This window comes from Semicossyphus pulcher, unplaced genomic scaffold, assembly GCF_022749685.1.
Source record: "Semicossyphus pulcher isolate SPU_LCO1_2020_fin unplaced genomic scaffold, fSemPul1.0.p SCAF_22, whole genome shotgun sequence".
NCBI classification, from domain to species: Eukaryota; Metazoa; Chordata; class Actinopteri; order Labriformes; family Labridae; genus Semicossyphus; species Semicossyphus pulcher.
In genome coordinates, this window is record NW_027211696.1 from 16,105,728 (window position 1) to 16,131,177 (window position 25,450).

The 25,450-nt window shown below is 41.6% G+C and overlaps 1 protein-coding gene across 16 annotated transcripts in view; it reads right to left on the bottom strand.

Moving 5' to 3' along the window:
• fnbp1b (formin binding protein 1b) overlaps positions 1–25,450 on the bottom strand; it is an 85,184-nt gene that overhangs the window by 56,902 nt on the left and 2,832 nt on the right. For 14 of the 16 annotated variants that reach the window (XM_069672940.1, XM_069672956.1, XM_069672955.1 and 11 more), the window contains exons 1-2: positions 3,787–3,919; positions 2,313–2,428 (exon numbers count right to left, since the gene is read on the bottom strand). In XM_069672940.1, coding sequence (XP_069529041.1) covers positions 2,313–2,428; positions 3,787–3,828 — 158 coding nt within the window. In that variant the 5' untranslated portion in view covers positions 3,829–3,919. Of the gene's footprint in view, positions 1–2,312; positions 2,429–3,786; positions 3,920–4,619; positions 4,750–25,450 lie in introns of those variants that run through there. The other 2 variants (XM_069672946.1, XM_069672942.1) reach the window with 2 other exon arrangements.

Genomic DNA, 25,450 nt, shown 5'->3' on the forward strand with positions numbered 1-25,450 from the left:
AACAACAAAGACGCTCAGTGTGTGAAGAACAGAGGAAAACCCAATGACTCAAACTATCCTGTCTGTATATCCTCATTTCCCCTTTTTCGCCTGTTTATGGCCATTGGCCAGTGTGTATGTGTGTGTGTGTGTGTGTGTGTCTCCAAAATAGCACACCCAGTTTGACAGCAGGCCCTCTGTATAAGCACAGTGACTGAAAACATCCGCACCATCTGTGGGGCCTGAAGTTCAATAAAAGCCAACCTGCCATGGCGAGACGAGTCTGCCCCCTTTTCTTTTGTTAAACATACTGTAAGCAGATGTTGGCTAATTGAATTATGGGATATCTGTGTGTGTGCAAATGCAAGTGCAAAGTTTGCGCATGTATTCACATCTTTGGGGCCCATAATATATTTGAAAACCGCAGCGTTATGTAAGCTTTAAAGCAAAGTATTCTGTGACAAGTTAGATTGAATCAGAAGTTGTAATAATAAACAAAAGGTTATTTAAGTAAGCAGCAAAGTAAAAAAGGTATGAATGCAACTGAGGGTTTTTCTATTAATTAATAATTTGCTTTTAGTAAGTTTGACATCCTTTCTTTTAAGGTTGCCCCCTTATCTTCAACCAAACGTTAGTCGATTATAGTGTTTGCTGTACTGAGTGAATAAAGCACCTGTTTTATGCAACCTATCCATGACTTCTCAAGACTATTCTTAACATGTTAGCTTGTTAGCTAGCTAGTAAGTAGCTACAAGCTAAAGCTGACAGAATCAGCCTTACAATACATGCAGTTTCCAAACTAATGTTCAGATGATAGATGCAGGGGAGAGACGATGTTATACAAGTAGAAATACATTTTCCGTCTCCTTTGATGTTTTTCAAACATATGTAGAATCATTACTGCTTCCACTGTTAGCATCGTCTTTAACAGAGGGCGCCCTTATTACGTACATGGGTACAATTTCATTTTTAAAGGCTTATTTTTACAGATTTTCTATTTAGCCCATACATGTTTTGGTAAACAGAAAACAACGGCAGAGGACCTTGCATAGAGCCCTGAGGGACACCCTTTTCTGAAATCCCGAACAATTTGCTTGTTAGTTTACTAAAAATACTGACAGGAAAGTATCTATCAGGTATCTATAAAGGAAAGCGACCGTCAGCCAGGTAAATCAAGAGTTACAACCGTGACAAAATAGATTTAAATAATGAAATTAATTAATTATGATGTGATAACAAGTTGACGAATGGCCTTAACTAATGACCAGAAGAAAGAGAAAGAAGAGAACTAAGTTAACAGAAATCGAAACAATCCACAAAAACAAGCAGCTTTGATATGCAAAATATATTTCTCTTTCATGTGTCCATATTTAAGTGTGTAAGGTTCTTGCGTGCAGGGATATTCTGTATTCATGTAAACACAGACTACTAGTCCTATTATCTCAAGCTGACTTAAGTCTCAAAAAGAGGACTGCTGTGGTCTGTAGGGGATCTCTTGCAGGGGGTTGCTATGTAAATACTGGATTGGTATTGGTTAGTCACAATAAAGTGGGGGGTTGGGGGTCAGTACTTAGAGCATTAGCCATATTGCCAGGCCTCTTTAAAGATGAGGATTGTGGATTTCGGGGGTATCTCCTACTGTGATGGGATGAAGGAGGGGTTTAAGAGATGGATCCTCTAAGTGCTGAACTGCTCATGCTTCCATCACTGCCTTTGAAAAATCACAGACTGTACCAAAACAGAGCTAGAGTGGGGAGAATGGGAAGGGGGGGCGGGACCGACACTTGTGGTTGGAGGAAAAAAAAATCTGGGTCAGACCTGGGGTTGATAATGCTGATACCTAGTAGTCTCTATGGAAACGCAAGCTCCACCCCATCCCCCCACAACCTGACTTCCTCTCGCCTGAAGCAGAAGCTTGCAACAACAACAGACAGCATGTAAGCAGGAAAGAGTGCCAGACAGAGGGAAGAACGATGAAGGGTGGAGCAGACATCCTCTTTAGGCCTGGTTATTTAGTGCTACACTTAGCATGAAGCTAATAGGCCTCCCTGAAGAGTCGATGCATCTATAGAAATATGATGATATTCTGATAATTAATATAACATTTCTCATGGGGATTCTCATTACAGTTTGCCCTCCAAAGGGAGGTCAGAGGTCACAGTCAGCTACATAATGAGCTGGAAAGAATCCTATCTCGTGTTTCAAGGACACTTCAGTAGGTCAAATCCTGCCATAAAAGGAAGGAAGGGGGATTCTTCATCTAAGCCATCTGGATGGAAAACAGTCTCCGTAATAACCCTGAATACGGATCAAAAGTCAGCTCAAGTACTCACCTAATTTGTTTTGCATAGCTGGTCTCGATCTCTGATCTCTCCTTGACGAATTTGGAGTACTTCTCCAAATACTCGATCCCCCACTGTGTATGCTTCTCCAAGTTGTCAAACTGATCCTGCAGGAGAGAAGAGGACGCAATGATTAGATCATTCAAACAAGATCGCAATCAATCATTATCAAGGACCGTAACATTCGGTGTACGAGACGCACCTTTAATACGTTTTTCTTTTAATCTAAAAAGTGGGCTGCGTCCTACATACCAGTGCAACTAATACACCAGTATAAAATGCACAGAGAGGTATTTTACTGTGTTAAGGTATTTTATTCAGACGATGGCGCTATACGCTTGTTAAGTGGTGACGTCACATCTCCACATTAAACTGTTTCCAGGTCCAAGCCGCTACAACGCCTCCTATTTACAATATGCCGTAGTGCTGTTTTGTGTTTTCCTCGTGTTTTAAGCGAGAAAAATTGTTTGTTGCTAACGCTTCGTCACGGACTTGCACCGTCATGATCGCCATTGCAGCCGCAACCCTCACAACAATCAACGTTACCGTAGGCTTCCTGCTACAGCTAGCCACAGCACTGGTAGCTAGCAGGATTGCAAACTTGACATGGTGAAAACAGATGGTAGGCTGTAATTTGTGTGTGTTTTGAATGTGTTTGAAATGAAAATAAATAGCTGTAGAAAACCTTCTTCCCTCCGAGATACCCCCAAAAACAGACTGCGACTTATATTCCAGATTTTGCAGTACTCAAAAAAGGAAGCATAATCACTTCTAATCTATTTGACTAATCACAAAACTAATCCACTTGATGAGGACATTATTCTAGGTCCAACTGCTGGATTCAAATGCAATGCACTAAAAGCCTTTTCAATTAAGTTTACCAAGTACCCTTCATAGTATTTAAGCATGGACACAAATTCTTATTAATCATAGAAACTTTCTTCTTCTTCTAGAACTCCAGCTCTTGCCTCATTTGTTTTGGCCTCTTCAAGCGAAGTAATCAGGCATAAATGTGTCCGTCAATGTGTTTATTCTCAACCCCTGATCACACAAAAGCATCTGGCCTTCTCCCATTGCTTCAGTGCACACATTAAACACCTTAAAAAGGTTGCATGCCAGGCCTGCTATTGACAGATTCAGCTTCCCCTTGATGTCTTTAATATAATCTTTAAAACATAAAAACAGGCTCAAGCAGCCAACACTACTGATAACCAACTGCAGCTGTTCAGGCTGAACCCATTATTCACGATTCGACTCCGACTTGTGAAGGAAAAAGTGAGCCTCTGCTTGGCCGAGGTCACGGCTTGAAATTCATCAGTTTAGAAAAGAAAGCGCTCCATCTGGAAGACTGAATCACACACACACACTCATAATGCCACAGCTAATGTTTACAGGCGACGCTAAAGCTACTTCCAAACCGTCCTCTGTGGGTGTGATTTAAAAGATAAACCAAAACAAAGTCAACCTTGGTGGAGCTCCAGCAGTCCCCCATCCTCTCTTCTCCCATGTCTGGAGCCTCCTGAGCCCACAGCTAATAGCTCCTCCAGCACCACACCTTAACCATTTGAAGAGTCAGCCCGAATAAGTCTGTCTGACTCTCTGTGAAAACCATGCGATGTACGCCTGCTTGATGCACCTTTGCACTAAAAGCCTTCTCATACCGGGACAGGAAGCGGTTGTGGTGATGAAGACTTGTACTCTGTACTCTGAAGCCTGCACAGTCTCGCAGCAATTTCAGGTATCTCTAAATGCAGCCGACACAGACTTCAAATAGAGCATGCTTAAATTATAGGCCAAACTATTGTAGTTTTCTGAGCACATACAAGATGTGATAGAATCACTGGAGCACCTTTGAAAGAGCATTCACTCTTAATTGAAGCACTCAAGAACAACAATAGAGAGTAGTCTGAGTGAGAGGGACTTTCCAGGGTGCTTTGTTCTGCAGTTTCAATGAGCAATCACTCATCAGAAAGCTACTCAGCAGAAGAATGACAAGATAAAACCACACAACAGACATTTTATTGAAATGCTGAAGAAACAAAATGTTTGTTTCTTCGCCCTTTCTCTCTACCAGCTGTTTTTCTTCTTTCAACAAAAAGGCCTCCCTCCCCGTTTAATTCCCCAAAGCACGCTTACTCTCAGGTCTGTGCCAATTAAAGTAATCAAACACCATTTGCTCCACAAGTAGACACAGAGCATTCTTGGTAGAAAACAGGCACAAAAAGCGCAACCACATCTTGCACACAAAGCCCTCCTCTCTCTGACCCCGCACTCCTCCACACACATAACTCAGATTACCCTTTTTTGCAGGGGCACCATCTTATCCGGTGTGTCTCCGCGTGGAATGTGTACCCTTCTGAAGCATCCAAACGCGGAAAACGTCCATCCAAAAGGCGGAGGCTATGTTAGAGGAGGCATCCGCGAGAGACCGTTTCCCAGGTATCCAAAGTGGAGCAAGTGCAGATTAAGCGAGAGGGTTGGGAACAATGTCTGCTGACCCCACTCCCACACGATGACAAAGAAGCTGCACTGTTGTATCGCAGAAAGTAGTTCCCGATTGTTTGGGAGGTGGAAGAATCCAAGAGAGGAGGGAAGAGGAACCGTTGCAGCGCCGGTTCACTCTGAATCTGAGGCCAGGGCTGCCTACAGCAGTCAGGCTTAATGCTCCATCAGGCGTAAGGTGGAATAAGTGGGATGAGTGAGGAGGATAGTGAGAGAGAGAGAGGAAGAGGGAGGGAGAGCGGAAAAACAGAGGGGGGAGGTTTAGGAGGAGTAGAACTGACAGTAGAGGCGGGATTACATGGGAGGGGATTACATTTGACAGGGGGGGGCTCTCCTACACTGCCAGGACCCCATAAACTCTCCACCATATCATTTTTAAATCCATAAAATAAAGTTCATGATTGACAATTTGATGACTCACTCAGAGCTAATATCTCTCCGATAATATGAGATGAGATAGGAGGGGCGGTTGCTCGGCTAAAATGGAAAACAAAGCAATTCTCCGGCAGCAGGAGAAAGAGCACATTAATAAATGATGAATAAGAGTGGAACAAATGTCAAAGACAACAACACATAATGTGAAAGTGTGTCAGACACGAGCACATGGTCTTGTAGTCTCTTTGCACTTACACTACCCTTCAGTATAACAACTGTTAAAGGACCTAGCTCGGTATATTTTGTGCATTTTGTAAGAAATGTTTCGCCAGGGAGCCAGAGGAATCTGAAAGCTCATGTTTTATTTGCTATGGCGGAAGCGTCTGGTGCTCCTCACGTTCATACTGATTTCCGTCTGACCGGATTTAGGTCGGGCCAATCACAGCCGTTTAAGCGCTGTAGAGACTGTTTAAAAAAAACAGCTTTTTTAAGATTTTTTTTTAAAAAGCACCAGTGAAGCATGTTCAGGACAAAATCAGCAAAGAGATAAGAGGTACGGCTTTGTCCACAGGGGGCGCCAAAATCAACACAAACCAAAAGTTCCTCACAGGAGCTTTAAAAACTAGGGCCAATTAAAAAGACAACAGGACAATAAAAAAGTAAAGAGCATTAAGTTTTTGAGTGAGTTTGTTTCTTTTTCTTTGGATTCTCACGTATTTTTGAAGTTGTATCTGCATCCATCTTTTCTTTGTTTGTTCAGCCATAGTAGATTACTGTTTACTCGCAACACTTGCAGGGAGCGGAAAAGCAGCCGCTTAGCTCCGCCTACCCTCTCTGGCAGACCAACCACTGCAGGGTAGTGGAGAACGCGTCACTAACTGGGCGCTGCTTGTGATTTTTTCCATGAATGTCACCAGACACCTTATCCATAATAATGCTATATACTGCAAATGCAAAGGCTTTCATCAGTGGGCCATAGGCTCAATCACCATTGTGTTACCTCATTCAGCGATAGATGGAGACTTAACAGACATTTATTAAGGAAATCTTCAAGATTATTGCTTTAAACAACCTACAAGATACACATGATAACTGTTAGCAATGAAATCAGGTCATGCCAAATTTCTGGTTGAACTAGAAGCCAAATTAATGAGGTCAGAACCAGCTATCTAGCATTTTAGCCAACCGCTACGTTTCACATTTTGTTACCCTGATGGCTGACCCTGCGAAGTGACCTCTCTCCCAATGACAGCTTGGGTGATCTCGACTATGCACAGAAATATTTCCACACCAGCTAGAGGTTAAGACAATTGATGTAATCCCTGCTACTGGAAAACAGCAGGATGCCAATAAGAGGTGTAATTATTCTCATACTGTTTGGTAAAAATGTTATGAGAAGAAAAGATGAAAAGAGGAATTTTGGAGCCTGAAAATTAATCTTTCTTCCTCTTACATAAGTGAGCATGTGCGCACGGCATGCAAATCATACAGTGGGGGTTTTCTGTCACACTGAGTTGAACAGTTACTCGCATTTAAACTTGCAAAAGGGATTTTTGTAAAACCTCCTCCCATGTCTGGCCCCTGCACTGACTAATAACTCCTGCTCCAGCTCGAGCCTTGCTTCCATTCTGTCATCTGCGGCCTCTGACACCTGACCTTGTTCCTGCAGGAAGGCGCACGTGGGGGATCCCTCCAGGAAACACTCCCGCCCTATTCTGCTTGTTATTTCAGGACACAGTCCCAATCACTCTGATGCATGTACTATTGTGGTAGTACATGAAAGAAAATAAATATAACTGCATAGCTAAATATTATTTATTATCCAGGAAATGGGAAGCAGGTTCAAACAGAGAACAAAGGAGACACTAAGCAGATGCTAAATATATGTAGGTTGTCCATGTGCTGGAGGAAAACAAATATGTGCTTGTTTAAGCATCAGGCTCCTGACCTCCAACCCTCTCAACCTGTGACGGAGATTATGGTGCAGTTTAATGTATTAGACTGCCAGTTAATCTGAACTAATGCACATTATTTAGCTTCCATTCCAGATCTCTGGATCTAGCCCACACTGAGGGCCCATTGACCTGCATCCCTACAACACAGAGGTTTTCTGTTAGCTCCCTGTTTAGCATAAATAGAGGACAAACTCAAGGACAAGCATGTGACACAGGTGAGTCTGGTGCAGGCTAAAGCAATGTCATGTTATATATTATAAATTGACAGCTTTTTGGTTGCAGCAACAGAAAAGATAATAAATCGTGAACATGATTGAAAAGTCATTAGCTACACAACCTAGCATGCAACCAATTTGTAGCTAGGCCTACTTTTAGCTTGCTAACATTAGCTTTAGCAAAGAATTTATGCCTCTCATTTCATACTATGTAACACGATCAAATGGCATTATTAGCTAAGAAGATTGCTGATGTTAGCTATCATATATATAACAGAAGCTAACATGAGCATGCAACAAATTACTTGCTACATTAACTCTTAGCTTTCCAATCTGTTTATTTCACGCTGCCGCCATTTTGAAATCAAAAGCTTGGACTGCTACCGCGTTTTACCATGAATGATGTCCAAAGGATGGATGTCGAATACAAAGAGCAGTTTTGCTAAAAGGGTCCAGCTATTAGATAGAAGGTTACATTACTGATATAGAAGGTAAGTTATTTTGCCCACCATGGGCTAGCTTAATGTGTTATGTGCTGACGTTAGCTATCGGCAAACGTCTAAATATTGTTAGCAGCTTTAATAATAAGAGTTGAATAAGCTTCATTTAACTTTCTAAGTTTGTAGCATTGCATTGATCTTCAGCCAGGTATCAAATGGCAACGTTAGCTACAAAGTGGTTGATTGCTAGCTGTTTTCTAAAGTAAGCTAATGAGTCATCATTATCTGAACTTATGGCCTGATACTACTTTGGATTTTGGAGTTGCTGATCAAATGGGAAATGTTTACATAATTTGCAAACTTTGAGCACAACAGTATGACTGAGCATGGCGTCAGAGGAAAATGGCCGCCATGTGAATAAGTTGAATGTCCGGGTTATCCTCTTTAAAAACAAACAAAGGCTGTAAGGATTTCATTCTTCGTAGCAACTAAATTCTTCAAATCTAAATACTAAATTTATTGAACTAAAATATTTCACTTTGAAGTCCATGTAGATTATCTTGATGAAGACTCTTAAATGTTTGTAACTTTCTTTCCTCCCCATTTCTAGCTTGTTAAAAAAAACCCACAAGCCTTTAGGGTCTGTGTTTTGTCTGAACAATGTTGTGATGCTTCACACCAAACGCAACACCTGAACACCAAAATAGAAGCAGATACATCTTCATGGTGCTACCTGTTCTTCTCTTTTCTGCCACAGAGGGCAGCAGAGAGTAATAATAACCTTGCTCCTTATGTTGACAGTGAAAATTGGATGAAACAATTGACGTGACCTGACCGCAAACTTCCCAAGTACAGGTGGGTTTCACATAATAACGCACCTGTCAACCTCGGAGGAAGGTTGCCTCTTGATGCAGGAATGCAGAGAACACTAAATAAGAACCTCTGCACATGGTCATCTCTGTTTAATGATGAGATCATGCCTCAGGAACTCTAAAAACAGATCCAGGGTTCTTAGGTTGTGAGATACAAAGAAATTGAGCAGCAAAGCGAGTAGAAACACTTTACAACGATGTTTTTTACAACCTCTGAACGAAAGCTCCTGGGCACACGTCTTGCGTTATTACAGCCTTAGCACCTCTGCAGAGGTCGCCTTGCTGCTCTGATGATCACAGCAAAAATCAATAGGCCATTAAAAACACGAGAGAGGAGAGAAAAGGGGAATCGTTTCCCGGGTAGATTGAGAGGAATGAAGAGGAAATAGCTGACTAATAGTTTAAAAGGATGTAAATGAAGATCTGAATCAGCCATCAACAAAAAAACACCTAAAACAAAATCAATGCACGGTGTTTAAAATAAAGGATGTCCCCTAAAAGATGCTGGACAGTCGGCAGAAATACCCTTTTTATGTAATTTAGAGACTCCATATACAGAGCTCTCATTAATATAATTGGTGGTGTAATAGTGTACAGACTTCAGGTGGATGTTATTATGGAGGATTTCACAGATGGTCGCATAGAGTGCCTGATTAGTTTCAGCATAGCTTCAACAAGGGAATGGGATTGACATATGAACTGACCCCAAAACTTATTACAGTGGCTTTACCTTTCACTTTGTAACCATTCGTCGGATAAATATAACTGTTCATGTCCAAGCATTGGATCCAACATTTCCAGTGTGCAAAGTGTTTTTGCATCTTTGACACTGAACCCATCAATAAGAACTTATTCCTGCAAAGATCTAAAACCTTCAAAAACTTTGAAGCTTTCTGATTGTGTCACTGGTGTCTATATGAGTCTAGTGGCCCCTGACAGGAAACCTGTTGAGGCGTAGAAAATCAGACGTCACGCTAGAGTGTGTGTGGGGGGAGAGATGCTCCAGCAGAGAGGCAGAGGGGACAGATGTTCTGCTGGAGGAAGGACAATGGGCCAAGCAGCCTTTCAGATACTTTTGTTCCATTTTTTGTGGTTGATGCATCGAGTAAGGACAGCAGATTATGCTGGTGTGAATGAAAATATAGAAGATGACTGGAACCCCTGGAGCCTGCACCGCTCTAGAGTCTATTAATTGTAGGTTGGAGAGTGTGTGTGAGAAACTATGATAGAAGTACTGATTGCATCATATCAATATACACATTAAGTGGAAATAGAAAGGGAGTGATAAGGCGGTTTAAGTGCTGCTCCCTTATCATCAACAAGTTAAAGGGGACATATGTTAATTATGCAATACATTTTCTATTATTCTAACGTGTTTTTGAATCATGTTGGTAAAGTTTGTTTCGTTTTAAAAACTGTATACATATTTTAATTTAACTATTTTCGGAGCCTCTCCTTCCTCCTGAAACGAACAAGCTGTTTTGCCATTCAAAGTTCAGACCTTAGCCACGATTGGCTGACAGCATTTGGAGTGACCGTGTAGCCCCTCCCCCACGTGGGATCGCGTCACTGCAAAGTTGTTCTTGGCCTTATATGTACGAGCCAGAATCGCCAGGAGGTATTGGGATGGTAAGCTGAAATCTCGACAACGACTTGACTACAAGCAAGTGCGAGAAGGCAGCCTGAGGTGAATGACGGTGAATGACGATTGGTTGATTTCAGCGTAAGCAAGGTTCTACGTAGAAACCTGCAGCTGTTCTGAACGGCCCATTTCAGAGGCGACCTTTTTAAAAATGTAATTCTGGAAAAACACAGAATTATGCAGTTTTCACTTTTTCACTGCGAACAATAAACACCCAAAAATGTGACTCGACTTAAGCTAACATTCTTCATCTGGTTGAATAAGTTATGAACTTTGACGTTGCAAGTAAAGTAAAGAATGAATTAGTGTTTTTGGACCCTTGTTAGCTAACAGATCCAAAAAACTGCACTGAGAATGGCCCTGACGAGGAAGTAAGTGCATTCATCCAAAACTGTTCATTAGACTGAGCGTCCTGCCAATTGTAATAATTAACAAATAGCCCAATTGTTCTTGCAGAAGTAGCCCTGTCTCATCGAATACAGCCAAGTGGCAGAAAATGTCTGATGCTCCGGAGTCGTTCTTCTAGACACAGCAGAGCGATGACTCAGAGCAGAGCAAGAGGCATCTACAGTCGTCCGTGAAGCCGGTCAATGCAGCTCTTCACCGTCTCTCGCGACAGTGGGCGTCCAGCAGCAAGAGCAAATATTTAGTGGGAGATGCCAAACCCTCTCAGAAACACACATCGAGCTTTGTACAAGAAAGTAGGGCGGAACAATGCCTCCATAGCCCGGTGCGACCTCTGTGTTGGAGAGGAGCCGCTGGGAAGATGAACAGTATCCTCACACGCATAAACTCAGACTGATGATCATGATGGCTGAATAGCATCCCTCAGCTATTTCTCTTTGGGTTATTAAAGGTTGAGAAGGGTTTATCAGGCCCCTTCACAGCCATATTATTTTAGGATTTCACACATGAATGCAGACAAATTATTTTATGTGTGACAGACAAATTATTAAAATGAGCCAAAACAGGAAGCAGATCTGCGCTGCTGCACATGATGTTTCAGTTTTGCCCTCTCATATGCTAATTAGGGGCTGAATGACTTTTGCTTGATACTAGTCTATAACAGAGAACGGATCTCAAAGACTTTCACTATTACTCTTACTGATTACTGAATGATGTTGGTGAAAGCCGTCCTCGGAAAGAACACAGCAATCACATGCCCACAGGAAAATACACAGTGTACCAGCTCAAACGCGCACATGCACGCCAACTTTCTTCAAAATATGAACAGCTGTTTGGCCCTGTGTGCGACCTTACGCGTAAGAGCTCTTGTTTGCATGCCATGCAGTTATTAATAGAAACAACGCCTCTGCCGGTCTGAAATTTAAGAATGTGTGTTGGCGTATGCGCACGTGTATCATCCTCCTGTGCTCATAAAACATGTCTTCTCTGTGGGCATGCATGCGCTGGACCCCAGTTGCTGTTCAGCCACTCTAGCTCTACTCTACATGTATGAGTAGTCAGTTCACTCGATTGGAAATACCAAGCCCTTCTGGGGTGCTTAAAGAGCAGGAAATTGCTGCTGCCTCTCAATTGTGAGTCAGAGTTACTGGAAGGTTGGTCAAGTCATTCATGGACATCAAAAAGAAACTCTTATTGCAGCATTCTTTAAGGCCCCGCCCTTGTAAAAGTCCATTATATTGGCTTCTATAGAGGTCTACATTTTACATGACGTGTCTGCGAAGGTTCTCAGTCATCCAGGTCATGGTCATTCTAATCCAAAGGGCAACTGGACTTGGTTGAAGTTCTTGAAGTTGTTTCACCTCTCATCTGAACGGCTTCTTCAGTTCTAATCTGACTGGTGGACGGAGCTAGACATATAAGCTAGGGATAGACCGATTATCGGCCGGGCCGATTATTATCTATTATCCCTGCGCTTTTTGTTTGTTTGTTTAATAAACATATGCTTAAAGGCATTTAAACAAAGTAAAGTGTTGGAGTTTGTATTATTCAAAATTTTGACGCCAATATTTTCACTGTTACTGCAAATGGATATCGGCTCCAAATATCGGTTATCAGCCTCCTTGACTACTAATAATCAGTATCGGTATCGGCCCTGAAAAAACCATATCGGTCTATCGCTAATATAAGCCTCTGTAGGTCATTAATAATGACCACCACAGCAGATCCTTTCAGATGAGAGGTCTTCAAGAACTTCAACCAAGTCCAGTTGCCTTTTGGATTAAGCTTAGAATTTTACATGACTCTCTTTTCTTATATTGTTCAACAGTTTAAACCAAAGACTCCTTATGACTGACACAAAGTTGGGCTGTCACTTTTAAATTCAGATTCCAACAATTGTTCGAACACTCGAACAAATTTAGTCGACAAGTGCAAAAGACCATTCCAAGAATCCTGCCTTAAATTCAGCTTCGCCTTGTTCATGCCCTACTGAACTATCTGTAACTAATGTTGTGTTGTTTTGTCAGTGGAGTATACCAGCCAGCTAAGCAGTCTATGGTGAACACATTTGTGAAACCAATGCCTCGTAGAACCAGGTTGTGGAAGCTTTTTGGGTACTAAATTGTACATGGCAACGTAGGTAACATAAGCCCCTTTCCCACCGAAATTAGCACGTTGACGCAGGTTTTTCAGACCCGGGAAGACCTGCTTATAGATGCCGATTTGTCTCTTTTCCCACTGCCAGTGAAGTATACTCCTGTCGGTCTCTTTTCTGCTGCATCACCGCCTGACGTCACAAACGTGCTGGAGACAGGGTTAGTAAACAGTGAAGATGTACCGTGGTTAGGTCTTTAGTGTATCTATTACTCATTCAGTCTGTTTATCAAACTCGGCGGCGACAAATTTGGAACGATGTTCGAGCGCTGCTCAGACGGAGACCGGTGGAATTTGTAATTTGAGATTATAAGGAGTCGCAAAAGTTACCGACGGAGCATAGCATCGTGCCAGAAAGGGGGCGGGGATTAGCGTGTCGACCCGGGTTTTGTGTTCCCATCAATGACGATTGGAGCCAAGGCGATAATTACCCGGTCATTTGACCCGGGTCTGAATGCTGATTGTAACCTTTGCCACTAAGCAAAAAAGGAGGGGGTTAGTGTTTTTTTTTACCAGTGGAAAAAGGGCTATATAAGGCTATTTGTTGACTTTACAAAGCAGCTGTCCCAAGTGGGTCAGAAGAGGCACCGCAGACGAGTGAAGCAATATCCAGTGTCCGGCATCAACTTTAGCACGCTTCCTGCCAAAAGCCTGTTAAAATGCCTTCACCAATCAGATAACAAGATTTATGTGCCAGGCATACACATTAATCTTGCTCCTCAGAAAGTTACCATTCGATTGCTGGATGAATGTGATGATGTAAGACTGGAGTAACGTACTGTAACTTAACTCAACAGAACTTGGACGTTTTAAGACCGGTCTTAGAGCCTTTGTTGCTCTTGCCCGACCAATGATAAAGTATGTTTTTATTGTAAAGAATAATTCTGCTCTCGGCTCACTTACAGCACTGATCATCTTCATCTGCAGCAGCACCTGCAGATACTCTTCACAAGGAGTCAGCTCTTCCTTCCGCTCTTCGTTCTCCGCAATCACAGAGTAAACGCTGTCCAGGAAGACGAAAAACTCGCTTTTTCTGCGCAGCATGGTCACAGGTTTTCATGCGACAAGAAAAGACAAAGACGGAGCGCTAGACAAAGTTAATCCACCTCAGAGGAGACACGATAGAAGAACAAGTCCTGGTCATGTAGAGGAGATCTAACGGATTTAAAGTCCAGCATATAGTAACGCAAAGATTCAGTCCAAACACATCCTGGTAATGCCCAATCCAAGAAGTATTTAAAAGTATAAAGAGAGAGAACACCAGAGATGTTGTAACCACAGCAGCCCTTGATTAAATGCCGTTATTAATCTGATTACTTCACCTCCCGTCTAACTACTTTAGCCACCCAATAGGACGCCGCCATGCTGTGGATTACTGCCCAGCAAACACACATTAGCCATTGTTCTTGTTGAGCCAGTTTTGTCCATTTTGCAGACTAAAGCTCTTTAACTCTTATATAACACCCTCTGTGGATTAAAGAAGACTTTAGAACATGTCTCATGTGAGAAAACTGCAGGGAGACTGCATACTACAATTTGAAAGCAAGCAGATGGCTTTAATTGAATTTTATCCCCGATTCATTCAATTACCAAATTCAAGGCAATCCAGATTAGCCTGAGATAAGACATCACCCGGCCAGTAAGTTTGTTAACATTATATGGCAAATGGACTGCACTTATATAGCGCTTTTCTAGCCTTGTGACCGCTCAAAGCTGCTTTTACACTACATGTCACATTCACGCACTGATGGCAACGACCAATCCAATCAGATCTATGCCCATTCATAGCCGATGCCTATGCCACCGTGAGCAGTTTAGGGTTCAGTGTCTTGCCCAAGGACACTTCAACATGTGACCGTAGAAGTCAGGGATCGAACCACCAACCTTCTCATTGAGAGACGACCGACTCTACCACTGAGCCACAGCCGCCCAATGGAAAAGGATGGATGAAGCCAGTGGGGTAGGGCAGCAGTTTAGAATGACTTCCATTGTTGGTTATTCTGCCAATTATTGGGTTAGGGTTAGTTAGGCAAGTAGTATGATTTTTAAGTTTCACTTCATGTCAGGTGAGTGTTTACCAAAGCCCATTTTGTTGTCCCTAAATGTCTTGTTCTTATTTAGAGTAGTAAATAAGTTTGAAAATATCGATGTTTAAGAAGCTGGAATCAGAAAAAAAATTGGCTTTATTTTCCTAAAAAATATTTAAACCATTTAATCTATTAACAAAATAGTTGAATATAAATTCAAAACTGGACAATTATTAATTTAGATTGATTGTTGCAACTCTAAAGTGGGGTAATAATGGAGAAATGATACCTGTCAGTGGACACTGAGCACAAAAGTTGCCAAAAATGTTATAAAATGTCTCACTTTCAGCTTTTTAAGTTTTTAAATCAATTGTTTTGGTGCCAATACAAGCTGATACTAGCTCATTGCAGATATATATTCTATCAGCGTACATACCGGTTGAGAAGTTAAAGAAATAACAATTTAAAGAAGTACAGAAATATCTGACCGGTGATGGTGATTAAAAAAAAAAAAAGTTTTTCTATCTTTGGAACATTTTGTTAAAAAAACAAATCTAAAGGTTCTGAGTCGAGATTGTTTTTTATATTATGTATTTGTGTAAAAAAAAAAATGCAATTAGGCCTATATTGCTTTTTTTGTTATTACCAGACAGTGATATCAGTACCAGCCTCAGAAATCCAGAATGCAGACAAGCTCCAACATGTTCTTGTTGAACAGGAGGTAAACATTAACACTGGCATGAACCCTGTTTAATGGCAAAGCTGTGAGTTAACACTGCCTTACTGTAAATGACACCCCTGCTCAGCTGTCCACTAATAGTATAGAAGCTAAACATGGTTCAGGTGAATGTGGGGCCAAGGCTCTCGAGCTACGTGCCGCCATGACATGTCCCATATGGACCACTGTAGAACCACCATGATTTCATGTTTGCACTGGGCCGAAATAATACCTTTATGATTGCTACACTTCTTTGCCAATAGGTGTCAGTCTTTAAAGTCAATCAGACTGTAGCTGTGATGGAACGGAGGGGGAAAAAAATCACATAGGAACAAACAGCAGCAGCATATAATTAAGTCTGCTGGCAGACGTGATGGTAGTAAATGAGAGACTAGATTAAACATATTTGTATTTTATGTGTTTTACACTCACACCAGCCTGTCAGGCTTGCTTACAGTTTCAGTTCATAAATAGATCCGTGTGACACGCTGCCCTTTTTCTGTCCCAGTCATGTAAGGCTTCTCTTCTTGCACTCGCCCTCTACTCACTACAGCCCCCGGTCGATGAGACCAAATCGTACCACAGTAAGAAGAACTCAATCCAGCCATGTGCTAACCTTGTATTACATAAGTGGTTGGTCTCAGACTGCTTGTTTTCCTCTAAATAAGAGTGAGAGAGGCAATATTTACAGACCTCGCAACAAATTGAACTTACTACAAAAGGGTGTCATAAGGCAAGATAAAAGTCTGTCGTAGAGATGCTTTTTAAACCAGAACATTCGTATTTGACAGACTTATTTGACCGATAATTACATCATTTATCAGGAGACTCTGCCCAGAGACTCTGTGATGTAAGATGTTCATGCAAAATCTCCTATTTTCCATTGTTACAAAACTCAGACACCACCAGAGTTGCAAATTACACAGGAAATTTAACAGGAAAAGATTGCAGATGAAGTTCAACATCAGTCCACGAAGCACATACGACTCTGTTTGTTTCTATGGTTACGTAACCACTGTTCCTACAGTGGTAAGTTGACAAACATTTTGTCAACTGTAACTGACCACACCATCAAAATTTTGACTTTATAAATAGTTTCCTCATGTTGAGAGTGGGGGCGTCAGAGAACCTGGACGGTATAGTAAGTACTTCTGCTGCAGCACAAGGAGGGTGGTTCAGGTTAGAACTGTTTTTTCTGACTAACAGCACTATCAGTTCTTGAAGCAAGTTCTCTAAATCGCGTGGCAGCACTTTCGCTCCACCCTAACGTTTCTCATCTCAGGGTATGAGTAAAGTTTGCACTTCTCAAAAAACATGGCAAGCTGGTTACTCATCTTGGAAAGGCTTGGGTTTATCACTGTGTTGTATGGGTGACAGGTGCTCCAAGTGTTCCATGGGCTCCAAGTCTTTCTCTGACTGAAGCCGCTTTCCCACTGGTCTAAAAACCTGCTAACACCCGGCTTTTCTGCTTAGTGGGAAAGGTTGCAATCGGCATTCAGACCCGGGTCAAATGACTCTGCAGTAGACCCAGGTATTATCGGCCTCGGGAACACAAATCCCGTGTCGACACGCTAATCTCCGCCCCTTTTCCAGTGCGATGCTATGACACGCATTGACGTTCCGGCCACTGTCACATAAACACAGAAGAACATACAACAGGGAATTTGTTCTTTGTTTCGTGCAAGATGCAGCAACACTGGCAAAACAGCGAGGTGAGAGAAGTTCACAAAAAGCCACAAAACCCGTGGCGGCGTGTTAATCTCCGCCCGCTTTCCGGCGCGATGCTATGCTCTGTCTGTAACTTCTGCGCCTCCTTGTCATCTCAGCAACAAACTCCGCCTGTCTCCGTCCGAGCAGCACTCGAACATCTTTCCAGTTTGATACACAGACTGAATGTAATAGATACAATAAAGACATAACCACCGTGACATCTTCACTGCTTACTAACCCTGTGTTCAGCGCGTTTGTGACGTCGGACGGTGACGCAGTAGAAAAGAGACCGACAGGAGTACACTCCACTGGCAATGGGAAAAGAGACAATTGGCATTTATTAGCAGGTCTTCCAAGTCGGACTAACCCACGTTGACGCGCTCATTTTGGCAGGAAAGGGTTATGAGAGAAGCCAAACCTCGCTACAGGAACGTGATGGATACTATTTCAAATGCCATTTCACAGCCAAACCATTTACTAAAACAACGAATGACCTGCCCTCCCTCTCAGGCATCATGCATGTTAATAAATGTCTTAACACTGCTCTATAATAAGTAAATTAACTAAGATATTTCAGCTACAGCAAAAAGGTTTCTGCAGAGTCAAGAGCAGTAACAGATCACAATGGTACAATCTCACCAGGAGGCCTCCTCAAGCCCAAGCAGCCACTCAATAAGGAGAGATGTGAGGGTGATTCTTCTTCTGTTTGATCTTGAATATAAAACACTTAACCAAGCAAAAAAAGCTACATTTCGATTATCAATTAACATCATTTCAACAAAGGCAATTACAGCAGAGTGGAAAGACAATGAGTCATTGTGATGAAAGGAGTGAGAAGAAAAGGAAAAACAGCAAATGAGAAGTAAAAAAAAAAGGCAGGAGTGGGCTGAAATAAAAAGCTGGACCTATCTTCAGCAGTTAGAACGTTTCCAAGCAGTGGGAGACAAATGTGTGGTAACCGTGCAGCTGCACAAGCCAGTTTTCATTACGGCTTCGAATCATTTCACATTAAGCAGCCATAAAGTAACTGCGAGAAAAGGTTCACATGCTTCTGAACATGTGCACTGACCACATGTGGTATCCCTTAAATGTGAGGAGATTTTTAGGAAGCACAATAACAGACCACGACTGTCACACAAGCAGCGCTGCTTCTTGGCCTCAAATATCCCAAAGACAGACGGGGAGATGAGAAACAAAGCTTATAAAATTTACACTGGCATCTTAACACACACAGGCAGTTGGTGTGTGTGCTAGCTAGCTGCATCTACTTGCTCTTTGGGGCTGATAAACAATGACAGCGGAAAAAAACAGGGGTGGGATCTGCACAAAGAAAAACTTGCTTTTAGTCAGAACTCATATCTTGTAATTTCCTTGAACACATTGTTTTGATTTGAGAGATATGAACTCTGTTCAAAACAAAGAAACTTCTCTTATTGCCCTTTGTTACATGTGTAAACAGCCAGCTTCATGTTTGTTTTATGTTCAAAACAAGTTTCATATCACATTTGCTTGAGTAAATTTGAGATCACTGATACATTGTTGAGCTGATATTATTAAGCCAATATGGGCTTATCATTTAAGACTTCTTTCCCAGTGTATATAACACAGAAAACAATTCTTTGACCGATATAGAAATGTTGTTATAAAGTAGTTTGACAACTAGGACGTGCTTCGACTCCATGGTTTACACTCTAAGCACTGTCTGGAGCAAATGTAGCAGAGCCTCATAGCTCAGCCATTGTTTAAGAGAGCAGTCTTTTGACTATGTCTAATAGTCCTATCAGAGCAAAATTGGTGCAGTATCCACTTAACAAAGGTCTATCTTCATTCCACATCGCACCTTTTTATGGCAGAAAAGTGCTGGCAGGGTGCTGGGATGAAGCGCTTGTGCAGTGAGAGAATAAACGCTGCACCCAGTGAGAGACAAAAAAAGCTGCATGCGGGTTTTGTTTCTATGACAACAGTAAGTTTAACTTACTACACAGCTAGCAACAAGCTTACAACACGTAGGGCGTTAAAATCACAACACATCTGCTCCCACAAATTTTCGGTCTCTATTGTGATACTGTTTGTTTGTCGTATCGTACAGCTGCGGGTTGACAGCAACGGCCGAAACGAGCCGCTCCTCCATGTTTGGTGGTAACCAGGGTGACGAGTGGCGTCCCATCTGATTGGTTGCCTGTAAAAAGCGGCGGTGACGACACCAGCTCCTTTCTGTAAAGAACAGAGATTTTCAAATAGAAGCGCACGGAGCCGCCGCCCAAAACAGACGGAGCGCTCTGAAAAAAAGACGCTGGGTTCAGCGCTTTTTCTGTAGATGGCCGCATAGGCTCTGTGCTGACTGGAAACAATTGCAAAAAGACGCTCAAAAAAGGCGCTGTGTGGACACAGGGTCTAAACCTTTCCCTCTAAAATCAGTATCGGTTAAGCTTTATAATATCTTGTTGTCATCAAGAAACCTGTCTTGAATTGGCTCTTTTGTGGAGCTGGACAGTGGATATGTTTATCTTCCTTTGCCCTTGCTATAACTGTTACTATTACTTGTTTATGAGCTACACAGTTCAGTCCACTATGAGAGACACTTGAGCTTCAAGGTATTTGTAGTTTCAGTGGAGATGTTGCAGAGAAAAGAGGTTGTAGCTCTTTGTTCACTGTCGTAAAACAGTGCAGCCAATCTCCTTGCTAGTGTTTCTCCATTACTCTGTTGAAGAAAAATCAATGCTGTCACAGCCTCAGAACAAACGATACTTCCAGTATGTAGTACAATATAGCAGTAATTAGGAGAACATGGAAGGCCATGAGGCTCAGGTGACCGTAAGTCAGAGCTCGTGTGACTGAGACCCGACAGCGGTATAATTCCCACTGTCACAGCAATGATTAGAGGCTTTACACAGACTTTACAAATAACAGAAGAGGCATGACTAAAGATTAGAGGCTGCTACAGTCTGTGGTGGGAAGGATTGAGTCACCTTTTTCAATGACAAGACGACAAAATAGCCCAGACCTCTGCTTTTCTTTGTTCTGAGGAAGTGAAGGAGAACACGAGTCACCAGGAAACGCCCAATACAGAATATTTCAATGAATCGTTTGGTGTATAAAACATTAAAAAATGAAGAAAATGCCGTTTCAAATTCCTTTAAATACTTTGATTTGTCCCAAAACTCCCAACATATTATGTTAAATACTATGAAAAGAAACAAACTTGTGGTATTACTGCTCAAAAAAAAAGATTTGAAAGCCTAATTGGTTATAAAAGTAATTGCAATACAGGTTAACAAGTATTAGGGATGTAAGAAAATATTGTTACAGTTGATTCTTTGATTGATTTTTTTAATGAATTGCAAAAATGTTATTTTTCTACTACAAAAAGGCAAATATGAATTCCTTTGCTAAAACGTAGCACAATTAAGCCCCTTTCCCACTGGTCAAAAAAACCCACAAACAGCCGCTAACACCCGCCTTTATTGCTTAGTGGGAAAGGCTACAATTGGCATTCAGACCCGGGTCAAATGACTCGGCAGTAGACCCGGGTAATTATTGCCTCGGCGCCAATCGGCAATGATGGGAACAGAAAACCCGGCTCGACACGCTAATCTCCGCCCCTTTTTCAACGCGCATTTAAGTTCCGGCCACTGTCGCGTAAATATGGAAGAACAAACAACAGGGAATTTGTTCTTTGTTTCGTGCAAGATGCAGCAACACTGGCAAGACAGCGAGGTGAGAGAAGTTCTTTGTGCGTACTATTGTTTACTAACCCTGTTTCCGGTGCGTTTGGGACGTCAGACGGTGACGCAGCAGAAAAGAGACTGAAAGCTGTATACTCCACTGGCGATGGGAAAAAAGACAATAAGAGTAATATTTATTTACATTTTATGCACATGGTGTTTTGTTCATGACAGTTTTCCTAAAATTACAGTTTTAAAAGTCACAATATCGCAATAAATATCAAATATTGTAACCCCTGTATTGTGATATTTATTTGCAAATTGGCCCTAACAATTACGTACCACAAAATTAAAGGGACTTCTACATGTGTGTTTACCATAACTACAGTGAAAACCAGGTACTTTCCAACCTGTAATTTGAACTTCCCCTTAGCTCAAACAAACCTTCTTCAATAGGGCGTATTTCCCGCCAAATTGAAATTCAGTTTCTTTTAATCCTTTGATGTATAAAACATTAAAAAACCATTCTTACATTTTATTACCAAATTTGGTCGTAGAAATAAATGCAGAACAGGTTTACTAATATGTCACACCGAATTTAAAATTCAATAGCTGAAAACTAGGTACTTTCTAAACTGTGAAAACAACCCCCGAAGCTCCACCACGAGTCGCGAAACAGCACCTATTTCTTGCCAAATTGAAAGGAACAGGGTTCTCTCTGTAAGGATAGGGTTTTTGTGATTCATCTGCATGTCTCACATGCGTCACTGTGAAGTTTCTTGGTTTGAATACTCAGATGCCAACCCCCCTTGTCTTCTTTTCTTTTAGATACCCACTCCCTGGGGTGCAGACTGGGGCCTACGCATCAGATCCTTTCATTACTATTTTACCATCATGGGGGTTCAAAGAGAGAGGTGAGGAGTAAATGGTCTTGGAGTGGTATCACTGAGTCAGCAGGTGGGTGGCGATGAGTTTAAGATTTAATGGGGGGTTGCAGGGGTGTCAGTCGCGGTCTGCCAAAGTTTTCAGTCTCTGACCCCCCCTGGGTCTCGCTAGCAGACTGACAGAAGGAAACAAACTATCTCAGGTTTCAATCCTGGAGGTGCCTTGAATGTCAAGTGAACAGCAGGGGGGATAAGAGTGGACCCTGGGGGAGTCTGAGCAAAGACAGCAGAAAGCAGTGAGGAAATCTCAGTCTAACACCAGGCTGTGTGGACCTCAAACTAACACTGCCAGGAGATCAGTGCTGTGAATGCATGACTGAAATGCACCAAAACAAGGACATGAGGTTTTGATTGAACTTTTCTGTCTGTGCCCCTCCGGCAAAGTCTGGAGCACCATTTAATGACATGAGAAAAATCAAGTGGCATTTAAAAGGCCTCTCCTGAGAATACCACTTTCCCTTCACGGTGACTTTATAGGGGCAATGCCTTCTTGGGGTGGGGATCACTACAGGCCTGACAAGATTATCACGATACTTTAGTTACAAGATGATATTATTCTGTTTCTAAACATTTCTCAATATGCTTATTATTGCAATAACAAATGTTGCGACACTACCCTTTTTAAAATGAGACTGCCAGAGGATGACTTGCCAAAACTGTCATAAAAAGTTTCCATTTATGTTAACAATCCAAAATCACCATGACACTTTAGTTGCGATACGATATTATTGAGAACATTTTGCCGTATTGTGATCAACAAATATTGCGATATATTTGCGCAATATCACACTCGAGGTTGTGCTGTTGTACTGAATATCAGCACTGCTGTGATTCGGTGCAACCGAGTGCAAAAGATAGTCAGAGCAGTGCGGGTTTTCAGTACAACATCACAACCTCAAGTGTGATATTGCTTTGATACAACAGTTACACAAGCGGCAAATAGTAGTAAAAAGAAATAATCAACAACAGATTAAGATTTTCCACAACTTAACTGAAACTGGGCTGTTGCTAAGCAACAAACATTCTCCTGCACTCTTGCTACTTTGTTTGTGTCTGTAGTTACCACAGAGTAGCTATGTATGATGTACGTTTATCTTTTTGTTTTAATTTATCAAGGTACCAGTGACCAGTCTGCTGTGTGATTCAGAGGTACCAACTTGTTTATTCAAGACAAACTCTGTCTGCTGTAATGTTGTATCTGCTTTGCTATTAATAATATTTAGAAAACGTGGCTGAGGCGGAGTGATACACAGAGTGAAAAGTCCCAGTGATGTTGTTCTCTTTATCAGCACTCCTGGAATGCCCCTTGTCCAATCAGATTACTTGGTCAGAACTAACTGTTGTATAATATCTTTTTTTTGTTGGAATTTGTATTGTGGTATTTTTAATGCACCTGACAAACTGAGTTTACATTACAGTATACATTGTCCAGCTCAGTTGAATACAAACATTTGTAATTCACTGTACTATTACAGGTATTTTGAAAAATGCAACTTGCAGCAAAAAAGGATGGTACATTTTGACAGTAAATTACTGTGACAACTCTTACAAAAGATAAAATTATATTTGCAATATTACCATAAAAGTTTATATCATCAAATATTACCACACAAAATATTGTTATACTGTGCTGTATCCAAGTTCCTTAAATAAAAAATACTACACACTAGAGTAATCGTTTCTCCAGCTGTCTCCAATGGCAAGACGGCTACACATACTCACACCCCAACTGACACTGAATAAACAAAGTAAGGTACAATCAGGGACCACACATGGACCAATTTATGACTATGTTAAAAGCAATGCTGCTGACCCCGTGCATTTCAACTCACCCTAAGCTGCTGCTCTTTGAATAGAGTTTCAGCCTTGTCCATGCTGCCTTATTAATGAGTTGTGCGACAGGGAAAGATACTTTTATATCCCACAGACTGTGAAGATCTAGTGGACCCCTACATGCAACCGTGGCTTGAGAAGCTTACATCCAGTTTCTAAATTAACCAAACCAGAGAAGTGAAACATTTTAGGTGTGTCATAGTAGGAGGATGCAGTGGTTACTTTGCTTCAGGTGAGGCCAGAGGACACAATGGATTTTGGATTTTAAGCGACTATGTTCTGCAGAATCTTGGCACGCTAACATCTGCATCTGTTTGATCTTCCTTAAAAAGATAGCGTTAGTGACACCTCTGCTGCCTACAGTATCAGCCCCTGCTATCACACCAAAGCCCCAAGAGGAAATACTTTAGAGATGTTGTGGTCTCCCTGTCTTAGAACTTTCTACAAGCACAACCAACTGGATTTGAAATGCTTATTGAGAGCTAAATGCCTCTGTAGTTTCTTCATGCCTCATCTGAAATTTCATTTTTTTTTCTGACCCTTGTTCCGCTTAGAAACGGTCACATGTTTCACCACATTTGACTTCCTTCTTCCTTGGTTGCGTTTGTACAAAATGCATCTTTTGGAAGGGATTTCTTTGTTACTGAGCATGCATGTGATGCTTGCAAGCAAAAAAAAAAGAGCTGGCGTTTCCTAACAAAATCTTAGTCATTTTCCTGCGCGTTTCAGTACTCTTCAGCAAATTATAAGACGCTCTGATTGTTTGCAGGTCATTAGAGGCTGGATTTGATGTTGCAGGAAACAGTTTAACTGTGCTCTCCTCTACAAGACTTCCCTTAAGCAAATAATGTGTTTATGACTTCTGTTGGTACCTTGCTGGTAATGTTTCAACAGCAGGACAGCCCAGTGAAAAATTCCCAGGCCGGAGTCTGTCTTTAAGGGGATGGTGAAGACTATAATCAGTGCTATGATGTTGCACCAAAGGCATTCACAATTTTGGAGCCAGACAAATAACTGTGGTGCTTTACTTTTGATGACTCAAAAAGCCTAAACAATATCCATTCCAGGCATGACCTGCACAAAATGTACAATTAAGAATCAAGTAAGTCTTGTGGCGCATGCTTCTGAAGTTATGAGTACTTGGGTAAAATATCACAGCCAGCCAGCATTGATTGCAATACCTTGCAAGAGCGGTTGTGTTCGTGACAGGTTGAGAAATCTTTGTCGGCTGTGACTTCACTTCCTGAAATGTCATTTCCTTTCCTGTTTGCAGCAAGAAGACAGGATGAGCATGATAAAATGTGCGGTGCATGTGGTGCCAGCTCCATCTGTCATGTTGCACCATCTTATTTGTTTCAGTCAGGTTTGAAACAAATCTGCAAATGTGAGGGTCTGCTGCTACATGTCTTTTATATCAATGTTTACTGATTCTATTTGCATTTTGGTTGCTATATAAAAAAAGAAGATCTGCAGACATCACTTTTGACTTTTGGGTATTTGTTACAATTTTTTTTGCAATTTCACAGATTAAATCAATTTCTTGAAAAAACAAATGACTGATTAATTAAGGTATGAAATGAATCGTGAGTTACAGCCCTTCTGATAACTAAAAGCTTAACCCACACATCCTGCCCTTGCTCTACATTTAATTGTGGCTGTTACCACAGCAACA